Raw genomic sequence first — 12434 nt, 5'->3', positions numbered from 1 at the left:
TGTGCTTCTTCCAGCCCACCTGTTTCTCATGATGTACTCTGCATATAAGTTAAATAAGCAGGGTGACAATATACAGCCTTGATGTACGCCTTTTGTGATTTGGAACCAGCCTGTTGTTCCATGTCCAGTTCTAACTGTTGCTTCTTGATCTGCATACAGATTTCTCAGAAGGCAGGTCAGGTGGTCTGGTATTCCCATCTCTAAGAATATTCCACAGTTTGCTGTCATCCACACAGTCAAAGGCTTTGACATAGTCAATAAAGCAGATGTTTTTCTGGAACTCTTGCTTTTTTGATGATCCAACGAATGTTGGCAATTTGATTTCTGGTTGCTCTGCCTTTTCTAAATCCAGCTTGAACATCTGGAAGTTCACAGTTCACATACTGTTGAAGCCTGGCTTGGAGAATTTTGAGCATTACTTTGTTAGCATGTGGGATGAGTAAACCTCCTCTGAGTAAACCCTACAAAATGGTCTCTTCCCTGTAATAATGACCAATCAAATTTGTTCCTCCAAAGGGGAGGCCACATGCAAATTTGTGACTTCTGCCTGGATAGACAGTTTAAAAGTTCAGGGTGGTAATCCTCTATTGGTGAAGTTAGTCCTCTATCTTCCAAGCTTCTTCCTGTCTCCTACTTTTCATTTATATTCTAGAAGGATACAGGGAGATGATATTGGGTAAAGAGCAGAGAGGGGCAGGGAAAGACATAAAAGTAAACAAAACTTTTAGACACTTCGGTCTCAAGGGCCCTTAAGGAGTCACTAGATCTACCCACCCTTAGAATATGGTCAAGGCCCTAAATCCTATCTCCAAGGAATATGGTCCTTCTGGTTTTTTCCTTAGAAAGAGGAAAGATGATTTCTGTCAGAGAAAGCCTGTCCACAGGTTTTCTGCAGGTTCTCTAAGCCCTCACCATCTGCCTCAGGCCTGGTTCCCCAGGCGTACTGCAGTAACCAGTTCATACAAACCACTGTTTCAGGAATTAACACAGCGAAAGGATGGAAATGGTCTGAAGACAAGTTTCATTTCAAATAAACACACTACCAATCAAAAAAAAAGATTAATCATCTACAGAATGAGAAACTCCAAACTACCATAATTTCAGGTCTGGATGCAATAAAAACATAGTAAACAGGTCTCTGGGTTTTGGCTGTTTTTACTTTTTTCCTTTTAAACACACGATATTTGGGGGCATTTCAGCAAATGAAAGCTGGGAATTTCATTTGGGGCACTTTATAAAACAGAACGATTTGCATGTAACTCTGGTAGCTGATTTTTAGAAGTTGATTTATGTTGTATTTTATTGGTTCACAAGAGATATTGGAAACAGAATGCACTGAGGTGCTCAATTATTTAACAGATCATACTTAACATTTTATATTTTAACATATACCCAGTGCCAACAATTGTTCTCACGAGCTTTCTAAACCATTAAGCTGCACTCCTCTCCTTCTTCTAAATCAAATATAAGTAATTTGTTGTCATAGCAATGCTTCTTCCCACTCCAAAATAGTTCAATACAGGCTTTGTTTCTGCAGACAACTATCTGTCTACCAAAAATTGGTCATTATCTGCCATCTTCTTGACAAATGTCTGATTAAATTTTGCTGCCTGGCTTCTACAGTCATCAGGAGACTGTATTTCTGTGGCACTTTCTAGCACATGTACAGAAAAGGGGCTTATAAAAGCCCTGTGGAATTGCCTGGAAGCATATCACAGCTAAGTCGCTGAGTGACAGCCAATCTCCCCAGTCATGATGACATCGATCCTTTGCATTATTACCCAGCTTAACAGTTTATAGAGTGCTGCCACTCACTCTATTGTACTTAAGGCAGTACTGGGTAATGCTTTCTTGTATGCTTCTTCAATTCCCTGCATCGAGTGGGCTATTTAACAGGGCATATCAGTAGTAAGCTACACTTGTTCTGACCTTTATCCTCTAAGGCTAAGTTCTGCTTCTCTATCCTACTGATGAGGTATATATTAAGCAGCTGAAGGCAATTAAATAAGCTTTGGAATTGCAAATAGATGGAACATCTGAGACACAGGATATCATTTGGCCAGTCGCTTGTGCTATGGCTCACTGACAGATACTAACTGTTCAGATAAACACACAAGACCATCCCCCGGAGTCAGCACCAACATTCATGCTAATCTCATATTTGTAGAGCTTGTTAGTTAACAAAGCAGTTTTGCAAAAATGGTCTTACTTCGACTGTACCGCTTGTCTATCCATCCCCCTAACACATGTAAACACAGCTGGATTAGGATATGAGTACCTAAAATCTTATTCCCTGCCTTACAGTTTACCCTTTTAAAATAAGAATGAACAATTGGTATTTTCAAGCCCTGACCTTTATTTCATGCAGCCATATTCTGTAGAAGCCAAAACCACCCTCCCCCACCACCATAACCATTAGGTTAGAATTTCTTTCACATCAAAATAAAAACAAATTAGAAGGAAAAGAATCAAGAGGGTGAGGAGAAGAGATTCTTTGACATCAGCCACAATCTTTAAAAGGAAAAGAATAGGGTTGAGGAGATGGATTTCCAGGTAATTTCCCTTTTCTTTATACATTCCTGTACTTTTAAGGTTTTTTTTGGTTTGTTTATCTATGACCATATGTTACTTCTATAATCAAAAGATAATGAGAGTGGGTCCTAACTGGCTCACTTGCTCCCCCTTCTTTATACAACTCTCTGAGAGGGAAGGAGGCATTAGTGAAGAGGACCAGCTCAGAGTGCTTATTTCAGAAACACAATCAGAACGAGGGGCTGCCCTAACAGAGCCTGAAAATGAGATTTCACAGAACTACACAGGGTCAAGAGCTGAAGCTGAAAAGTTCGATTCCCACCCAAATGTGACCAGATGTAATTTGTCTCTCTGTATGACTTCCAGTTTCATGTGGTCTGATTCTATTTGAGAATCTAATAAAAGGTGTAGTTGTTGCCATCATTTCTGTTGCTTGGTCCTCCTGAGAGCTTGTCTCCCACAGACTTGATTTTCTTTCTGCAGAGTGAGCAGAGGAGCTGATTAATTATTTAGAATCCCTATGCAACTATTATCTCAATTTCTGCACACCTCACCCCTGTCAGGTGGAAGGGGAATGAGCACTACCCACATAATTACATCCACTGAAACTAAAAGGCAGAGAGGTAACTCGATTTGAGCCATATCCCACAGAAAATGCTAGGCAATAAGCAGCAGAGTGCCTAAGGGTCTGAAACCTGTCTGACCAACCAATAGTAACGTCTATATGGCCCAAGAGAAATAAAGCTCTCTTTCCCAACCTCTTGCCCAACCCAAGAGGAATACAGCTTTCAAAACTGTTTTAATGATGACAAAAAGCCTCTGGCTCTTGAGGCTATGAGGGTGTTAATTTTGTTTGGCAAAGTCAAATTGCTTCAAAAATTTAATTCTATGCCTGGGAAGGTGCAATTTGGATTTTAAATGTGTTTCTTCCCTGGAACTCAAAATCCAATTTACCCTGCTGCCCTAGAAGGATGCTTTTGCTTTCACCAAGTCACCCTTACTAATCTATCTACAGGCTAAGGTGTGCCTGATTTGAACACCTATCTTGAGCATTTCATTAATGGACCTAACAAAGAAAGGGGAAAAGTAACTTACTACCCCTAATAACATAGCAGCAAAATACATAAAGTAAAAGTTAACAGAACTGAAAGAACTAGATTGACCCACCTTTGTGGTGGTAAAATTGATAAGAGTAACCCAATGAAAAACTGGGTGGGGCTGTCAAACGGCAGCAACATTAACAAGGTTGATCTAGTGGACACTGGCCTCATGCTGGGCCACAGAGCATCAAATTTCAAAGAATCAGACCATACAGACCACATCCTCTGATCACAATGTTTCTAAGTTAGAAATCAACAACAAAATAACTTAGAAAATGTTTAACAATGTTTAAAAAAATCCTAAACACCCCATGGGTTAAGAAATCACCATGGAAATTATAAACTAACAAGTTCCAAGTATCCTTAGAACAACATAACAAAATACTACATACCGAAGTCTGTGGGATCCAGCTAAAGCAGCACCTGGCTCAAACTTATTAGCCTTCAATACTTTTAATCAAATAAAGTCTGAAAATAAATGAGTTAATAAGCTTCCAACTTAAGTTAGAAAAAGAACAAGGGATAAAACTGAAAACTGGTTTACAGAACAATTTTTTAACTAGCAGAAATAAGACTCACATACTAGAAAGAGGATTAATAAAGCCCAAATTACTTCCTAGAAAAGATAACAAAACTTAAATCTCTGGTGAGGTTGGTTTTTTAAAATAAGTAATACTATGAATGAAAAGGGAGCTGTCTTTTTCGTATCTGCAGTTTCTATAGTTAAGAGGCTATTAACCATTTTAAACCTCTAAGTATGAGCATTTAGGCAAAATGGTCACATTCTTAGAAAAACAAATTACTAACACTAATTAAAGAAGAAATTGAATACTTGAAAATTTCTACCATCATGAAAGAAATTGAATCAGTAGTCCAAAATCTTTCCACAGAAGACACCAAAGCCCTGATAGTTTTACTGGCAAGTTCTAGCAAGCACTCAAGAAACAAATAACTCCCATCTTCTGCAAACTATTCCAGAGTTTAGAAAATGAGGAAGCATTACCCAACTCATTTTATGAAGCTAGTAATAAATACCAAAACTTTACAGGGACAGTACAAGAAAGGAACCACAGCCAGACTCATTCCTGAACAGTTGTAAAAACACCAAATCTAATACTAGCAAATCATATCCAGGAACAAGAAAGATAATGCATCGTGATCAAGGTCATTTCATTTCAGGAATGCAAAGTTGGTTTAGTATTAGAAAATCAACATGATTTACCACATTGAAAGATTAAAGACCAAAAGTAATATGATCACCTTAACAGATGAAAAAGTCTTTGATAAGAAGCAACATCCATTTATGACTAACAAAAAACAACTTAGCAAACTCAGAACAGAAGGGAAGTTCTATAGTCCAATAAAAGATATCATCAAAAAAATTTACAGCTTAACACCCAGTGAACAGACGGTAAAGAAACTGCCTGCAATGCAGGAGACCCAGGTTCAATGCCTGGGTTGGGAAGATCCCCTGGAGAAGGGAATGGCTACCCACTCCAGTGTTCTTGCCTGGAGAACCTCATGAACAGAGGAGCCTGGCGGGCTACAGTCCATGGGGCCACAAAGAATCTGACACACCTGAGTGACTAACACTTTCACTTTTCACTTTCAACACCATACTTAATGGTGAAACACTTCAGTGTTTCCATGGTGCTAGAACCTACCTGCCAACGAAGGTAACCGTAAGAGACCTGGCTTCGATCCCTGGGTTGGGAAGATCCCCTGGAGGGCACAGCAACCCACTCCAGTATTCTTGCCTGTGAAATCCCATGGACAGAGGAGCCTGGAAGGCTATGGTCCATAGAGTTGCAAAGAATCTGACACGACTGAAGAGACTTAGCACACACGCACACCCTTTAAGACAGGGAAGAAGACAAGGTTATCTATTATTGCCACTTCTGTTAAACACTGTATTAGAGGTCTCAACCAGAATGGTAAGGCAAGAAAATGGTATTAAAGATAAAATGACTCCAAAGGAAGAGACAAAGGTTTCACTCATTGTAGTTTATGATTACCAACATAGAAAACATACAAGAATCCTCAGACCAATTAATTATAATTAATTTGAAGCATTTAGCAATGTTGCTGGCTACAAAAAATGAACAAAAATCAACTGTATTTCTGGACATCAGCAACTAACAATTACAATGTGTAATTTAAAAAGGAAAAAAAAAAAGACCAGAGACTTTACAGGAGAGTTGATGAAGACCCTGAGTTGGGAGTCAGACTAACTAGTTTCTAAAACCAGCTCCACCAGCAGCTGTGAGACTCTGGCAAGCAATTTAGCTACTTTGTGCCCTACCTTTTAAAATTCTTGTGAAGATTAAAAGAGTTAATAGGCAAAAAGCATTTAGACCAGTGCCTGATTCAAATGTATTCTTTTTAATGGCTGAGTAATACTCCATTGTGTGTATGTACCACAGCTTTCTTATCCATTCGTCTGCTGATGGTTCTAATGAGGTGGATGAAACTGGAGCCTATTATACAGAGTGAAGTAAGCCAGAAAGAAAAATACCAATACAGTATAATAACGCATATATACGGAATTTAGAAAGATGGTAACAATAACCCTGTATGTGAGACAGTAAAAGAGACACAGATGTATAGAACAGTCTTTTGGACTCTGTGGGAGAGGGCGAGGGTGGGATGACTTGGGAGAATGGCACTGAAACATGTAAATTATCATATGTGAAACATATCACCAGTCTAGTTTCAATGCGTGATACAGGGTGCTCAGGGCTGGTGCACTGGGATGACCCAGAGGGATGGGATGGGGAGGGAGGTGGGAGGGGGGGTTCAGGATGGGGAACACATGTTCACCTGTGATGGATTCATGTCAATGTATGGCAGTACCAATACAGTATTATAAAGTAAAATAATAATAATAATAAAATAAGGCAAAGAACAGGCATAAAGAAAAAAAATAGACTGGTACCTGGAACAAAGTAAAAGCTGAATATATGCTAATTGTTATTATCACAGTGAAGAAATAGTTAATAGGCCTATTATCAAGAGCCCTGAGGTTCAAATTATTGGACTCTGACATCTCAACGGTAAAAAAGCCAGGGAGCCACCTATCACAGGAGCCAATGAAACTCAGCCATGTTGTCCCTTAGGCCTGGCACTGAACTCCCACACCAAACATACAGCTCATTACTCATACACCCGCTGTTTGCAGTGCAATTAGCAAAAGCACACACCTTTTCTCTGGAGATTTCCACCCCATCTTCCCAACTCTTTTAACTGACAGCTAAAGTCAACAACTTCAAGCTTTCTGTGAGGATAAAATCCAGAGTTCTTGACGGTTCTTGACGGTTACTCTTTATCATCAAAAGACAAGGCAAACCTCAGCCCCTTGGGGCAGACTAATGCCAGGAGAGTTTCTGGAGGTATTCATAGAAAGGCTGTTATTTGTTACTGCCTCCACTTCTTGGGGGAAAGGGGATAGACCGTAACTAATATTTCTTTGAGCACCTACTACGTTCCATGCACTTTTCTCAGGGCTTCACCAATATTAACTCATATAAATTCTTTCTGTAATCTAATGAGACAGATAGAATTCTTAGCACCATTCTACAAATGAGACAGTGATTAGGTGACTTACTTAAAGCACAGAGCTCAGGAGTGACAGAAATTAGCTTCAAATCCAGATCTGTCTGCAAAGCCCTGCACCAAGCTAGAAGAGAAAGAAATAAAGGGGGGAAGTGGGTACTGTGTGTATGAAGCAATGCATGTCAATTCTCCTTCTGAAACCAGAAGGCACAACTCCAGTGGGGATGCACACGACCATCATGTGAAGAGAAGACTGAAAAATCAGCAAACCAGCAGGGTTTCCAAGTTAGTGTTCATGATGTAACCAGGTAAAATGCTGCTGCCATTTCGTGGCATGACTGAGCATTATTTTTTTAAAACCCACAGAAATACTGCCCCTATGTGGCCTCATTTCACCCTCTCCTTCTCTGAAAACCAAGACAGTCATGACCGGGACATACACTCCTATGAATGTACACAGACCCAGGTGATCATGAATAAGGTAAAATCGGGCAGGAGCCGAAGAACAGGATGTGCATGCCACTTGGGTTTTGATGTCACCTGGTTTTTATTTAACTCCTTCTACATGGCAGCACTGCCAGGCTAACTGACTTCATGGCCCACAAGTGATGAATATCCCCAACTGCTTTGATCTGGGACTGGTGAGCAAAGACTAACATTTATGCTGCACTGACTATGTGCCAAGCCCCACTGGCATCATAAACCACCCGTCAGGGCTTCCACTTCCCTGTCCCCAAGTAAATGATTTTGTTCCCCCTAATGGCAGTACCTAACCTGAATGGCAGAAGAGATGACAAGTGCCTGGCCTTGGGGGCAGCCCCTCACAGCCCTTCCTGATGCAAGCTGACTGCTACATGTACCATCCAAGGTTCAAGAATATCCACACCCAAACACCCCAACAATAACATAGAAATACTTTTTAAGATCCAAGCTACCTAACTGCAGGACCACATAGGTTTTACAGGTTATTAACTTTAAGTGTTCTTGAATACAAGATGATTTTTCATGACAAAACAGATAAAGGAAAGGTCAATTACACAAGACCTAGTTATGGGTCAACCTGCTCTTAAACTCTGAAGGGAAATAAAAGTTGCACATACAACCTGCTGTTCAGATTGCTTCTCTTCTAAAAACCACCATCACCCCAAACCCTCTTACAAAACAGAACACACATTTTAATCATTCTAACCCAGAGCAATAAAATATGAGTGCCCCCTATTTAAGTGCCCCGTTACCCTTTCAGTTTTTATTTGATCTTCAGAAATACTTTTAGCACCACCACAAGTCTTGAAATTAAATAACTGCCACTTAAAGAAAGCTGGTTAAATTTTGACGTGGGTAAGAAGCTACCTGAAAAGAAACTATTTCTTTATAAACTCCCGAGGAAAACCAGAACCCATGTGTAACTGCCTAAGCATGGTAAAGCCATTTGAGGTTAACTGACCCACCCAGGAAGTTCCTGAAGGCACTATGAGATTCTCCCCACTTTTACACTTCCAATGCATTTTGTCCATCATCCAGTTCCTTGACTTTTCCATTCTGCCAGGAAGTGAGAAATGAACCAAAGTGTCATCAAATGTACGAGTTGGGAGGGATCTTAGAAATCATCTGGTCCAACCTTCATTCACAGATGTGGAAAGTGAATCCCAGAGAAGGGAAGTAATCTATCTGACTATGCAGTGTTGGTGACTGGCAAGTCTCCCAATACAGTCCGCCCCACAGTAGAACAGAATTCTGCTACATGGGACTCTTATCTTCTGACTAATTCTTTAAATAGGCTTACTGAAAGTTGGCAGACTGTTCTTCATCCACAGGAAAAATATAATTGGTAATCTCTTTGTATTCTTGCCTGGAGAACCCCACAGACAAAGGAGCCTGGTGAGCTGCAGTCCATGGGGTCGCAAAGAGTTGGACACGACTGAGCGACTAACACACACACACACACACTTTGAATGACAAGCTCTACTAGCCTAACAGTTAACACCACCAGCCTTGAAGTCAGCCAAACCTATATGTCTGTACCAGTTTGACCACTTTCTAGCTATGTGGCCTTGGGCGTGATATTTAAACCTCTCTGAAGGTTATTGTCTTCATCTGTAAAATGGGAATGCCAATCATAGCATTGATCACACAGGGCGTTCAATACATATTAGTTGTGACTATTATTGGGACTTCCTAGATGATATTAGTGGTAAAGAACCCTTCTGCCAATGCAGAAGATGCAAGAGACGTGGGTTCTATCCCTCCATCAGAAGATACCCTGGAGAAGGAAATGGCAACCCACTCCAGTATTCTTGCCTGGAGAATCCCATGGACAGGGGAGCCTGGTGGGCTACAGTCCATGGGGTGGCAAAGAGTCAGACACGACTGAAGCAACTTAGCAGGCATGCACGTAACTATTACCACAATCTGGCACAGAGGAAGGCAGAGCTGTTAGCTCTCTAAACCTTGTCTGTGTGGGGAAGGGGCCCAGGGAAGAGCAACCCAGAATCTCTACCTGGAATTACACCTGACTCTTCAGAGAAAGCCCCAGATTTGGAACTGAATTTTGGGCTTGGGAACTGGCAGGGAACAGGGCTAGAAGAAACAGCCTGATGCTGGCACCACTAGGAACCCATTCCCACTGTACTAATTCTCAGGCCTGCACAGAACACCAGGCTACCTCCTTCCTCTAAGGTAAGACTCACAACCGTTTAATAAAAAAAGGAGTGACTGAGGCAGGAAAGCGATAAACCTACTAATCTTGGGAAGCCCATTAGAAACAGTAGGAAAAGTGCCCTAATTAGACACAGAGGGGTTAGAGTCAGTGGCTGTTTCAATAAAGGCAAAATTCCCCATCTTTAGGCCTCTCACTGCTGCTATTTAGTCGCTCAGTTGGGTCCAACTCTTTGTGACCCCACAGATTGCAGTCTGCCAGGCTCCTCTGTCCATAGGATTTTCTAGGCAAGAATACTGAAGTGGGTTGCCATTTCCTTCTCCAGGAGATCTTCCTGACCCAGGGAACAAACCCGGGTCTCCTGCATCAGCAGGCAGATTCTTTACCACTGAGCCACCTGGGAAGCCCCTTAGGCCTCTTGGGCCTGAGCTATAATTCCAGTGGTAACCAGTGCTGGCCCTCCCTAGGCAAGCTTTCAATAAAGACTAAAATGCAAACACCCTGCCCTCAACTATAAGGTAGTGAGAGCATAAAGCACAAACTGGAATTCTTGTTAAAGTTTTAACACAGGCCATTAGGTTCACTTGTCCTTCAACTGATCAACAGAACAGGGCACTAAGACCTCAGAGGGAGGCAGCCTGGCACTCCGGCCCTGGTTTTGCCATCCCCAAGCGGGGTGACCTTGGGCAAGTAGCTTCCTGTGCTGGGCTTCTTTTCCCCACTGCAAAATGAAGGGTTTGAACTAGAGGAACTTCAAAGGCCCTCTGACCTCTAGCATTCTCCTGTTATAAGTTCTCCACATTAAAATGCAGTAATTAGACTATAAATGAGCCTTGATAACAAGCTCCCTAGGGAGCAGAAACCATATCTGATGTTTCCTGTGTATCTCACAGTCCTGAGTATGATGCACGGCTCAGAGTCATTGCATAGGACATGCTGAGGGATACGGATTCCCACACAGGGCTTAGTGTATCAGACGCTTTACATGTGCCAGGTGGTTCGCAAGCCTCTCTCCCACCAGACTTTCTGAGTATGTCAGGTTTTACCATTCCTGGGTTTTTAAAAGCAGCGTTGCACAGGGAAACAAAGCTCCTTGTCACTTCACCTGACAATAATTGAATACCGAAGTGCCAGGCACCCTTATGAGGGGCCCTGCAAGTACAACTATTGTTCTTGAGGAACTCCTGAATTTTACCTCATAGAGCTTATTAGATCTCCCTGACAGGCGAGCAAGAAGCTGGCAAACAATGGGATGCACGTTTTACAAGTAATGCACCCACAGGCTTTGGGAATACACAATACATGAAATAGGTGTATTGAAATAGTGTTAAATACACACAACACACACAAGCTTCATAGGGCCAGTTTAGGCTCAGAACACATGTAATCCAGTCTTCTCCACTAGTGGTTTCTAATCCTAGTTGCATATTAGAATCACTTGAGGAACCTGAAAAAATGCTCATGTGTAGGCCCCCAGTCCAGACAATTAGATAAGAATGGGGTGGGGAAAACAGATACTGGAACTTTTAAATGTTTCCTTAATGACTGTAGGAGCAGGCACAGGTGAGGACTCCTGGCCTCCACCTTCTCCATCTCCACCTCTAGTCCCAAACTTAGTGACAGGTCCAGCAGGTAACTCGGAGGCCTGCGAAGTCAACAGAAATTCCATTTCACTCACTCACCTGACTATTCTCTGAGCCATTAAGATAACTTTGCCACTGCCAAAACGTTTTTGGCCACCAAAATTTAAACAATGAGGGGCTTTCTTAATCCTCAGTCAGAGAAGGCAATTAGGTAGTCCAGCCTCTGCCCCAACCACTGTATGGAAGGAAGGCTTACTTGGCCTGAGATCTCATCCTTTTGGGGGAAGCTTCTCTACTCCTCAAACTGATGTTTAATTTGTCCCTCCTCGAATGTGCTACTCTTTGCCTCATCTGGATGTTTCCTTACAGCTAAGAATATTTGCTCCGTCTGCAGCTGGGCCCCCAACCAGTCTCTCCCCCAACCCCATCCTCTCTTGCCCCCCTCATATATACACATGGCCACTTTGCTTTGCTCTTTTAATTCATTCTTAATCAGCCTCTGCCTGTCTCTAGGCCACCTTGCCACTCTTCTACTTAATCCCTTTTGGCTGAAAACCCTGGCCATGGGGTCACTGCCTCATTCTAGCAGCCCTGTCTCACTGTACCCCCTGCCTCACCCCCACAAGCCATAGCGGCAGCAAAGGCTCTGTGAGCAGTCTCTCACCCACATGGTGTCTTCTCAGCTGCCAGATCCTCTCTTGTGAGTTGGCTTCCTTCATCCAATGATTCTCTTCTACTGAAATTGCTCGCCCAGGCTGCCTTTCTTTTTTTTACAAAAATATTTCTTCTCAATTACTCAAGAAATTTGTACTTACACCAAATTCAATGCAGAAATGTGTTAAGTACAAAGTGAGGGTGTCCCCCCTCTCCCTAACGACTCAGGATTCAACACTACCGAGTACACAATCTCCCAGACTTTCACGAGGTTGTTATGGGTTCATATCACACATACCATTATTTCTTTTTAACAAAATATTGTTACCATCTTCCAAAGGGAATATAGAGATTAGC

The 12434-nt window shown here is 41.9% G+C and overlaps 1 protein-coding gene across 28 annotated transcripts in view; it reads right to left on the bottom strand.

The window, feature by feature from the left end:
* Nucleotides 1-12434, bottom strand: part of TMEM164 (transmembrane protein 164) — a 178398-nt gene that overhangs the window by 146111 nt on the left and 19853 nt on the right. For 3 of the 28 annotated variants that reach the window (XM_055564845.1, XM_055564860.1, XM_055564853.1), the window contains exon 2: nucleotides 7237-7308. The exons of 23 other annotated variants lie outside the window; for them this stretch is intronic. Coding sequence is in view for 2 of the 5 variants with exons in the window: in XM_055564858.1 (XP_055420833.1) it covers nucleotides 2953-3009 (57 nt within the window). In the remaining 3 variants the exon portion in view is untranslated. Of the gene's footprint in view, nucleotides 1-1473; nucleotides 3010-7236; nucleotides 7309-12434 lie in introns of those variants that run through there. 2 more of the 28 variants (XM_055564863.1, XM_055564858.1) reach the window with 2 other exon arrangements.

This window comes from Bubalus kerabau, chromosome X (genome assembly GCF_029407905.1).
Source record: "Bubalus kerabau isolate K-KA32 ecotype Philippines breed swamp buffalo chromosome X, PCC_UOA_SB_1v2, whole genome shotgun sequence".
Lineage (NCBI taxonomy): Eukaryota > Metazoa > Chordata > Mammalia > Artiodactyla > Bovidae > Bubalus > Bubalus kerabau.
The sequence above is the reverse complement of the archived record's forward strand: the minus strand, read 5'-3'. Positions and strand labels throughout refer to the sequence as shown.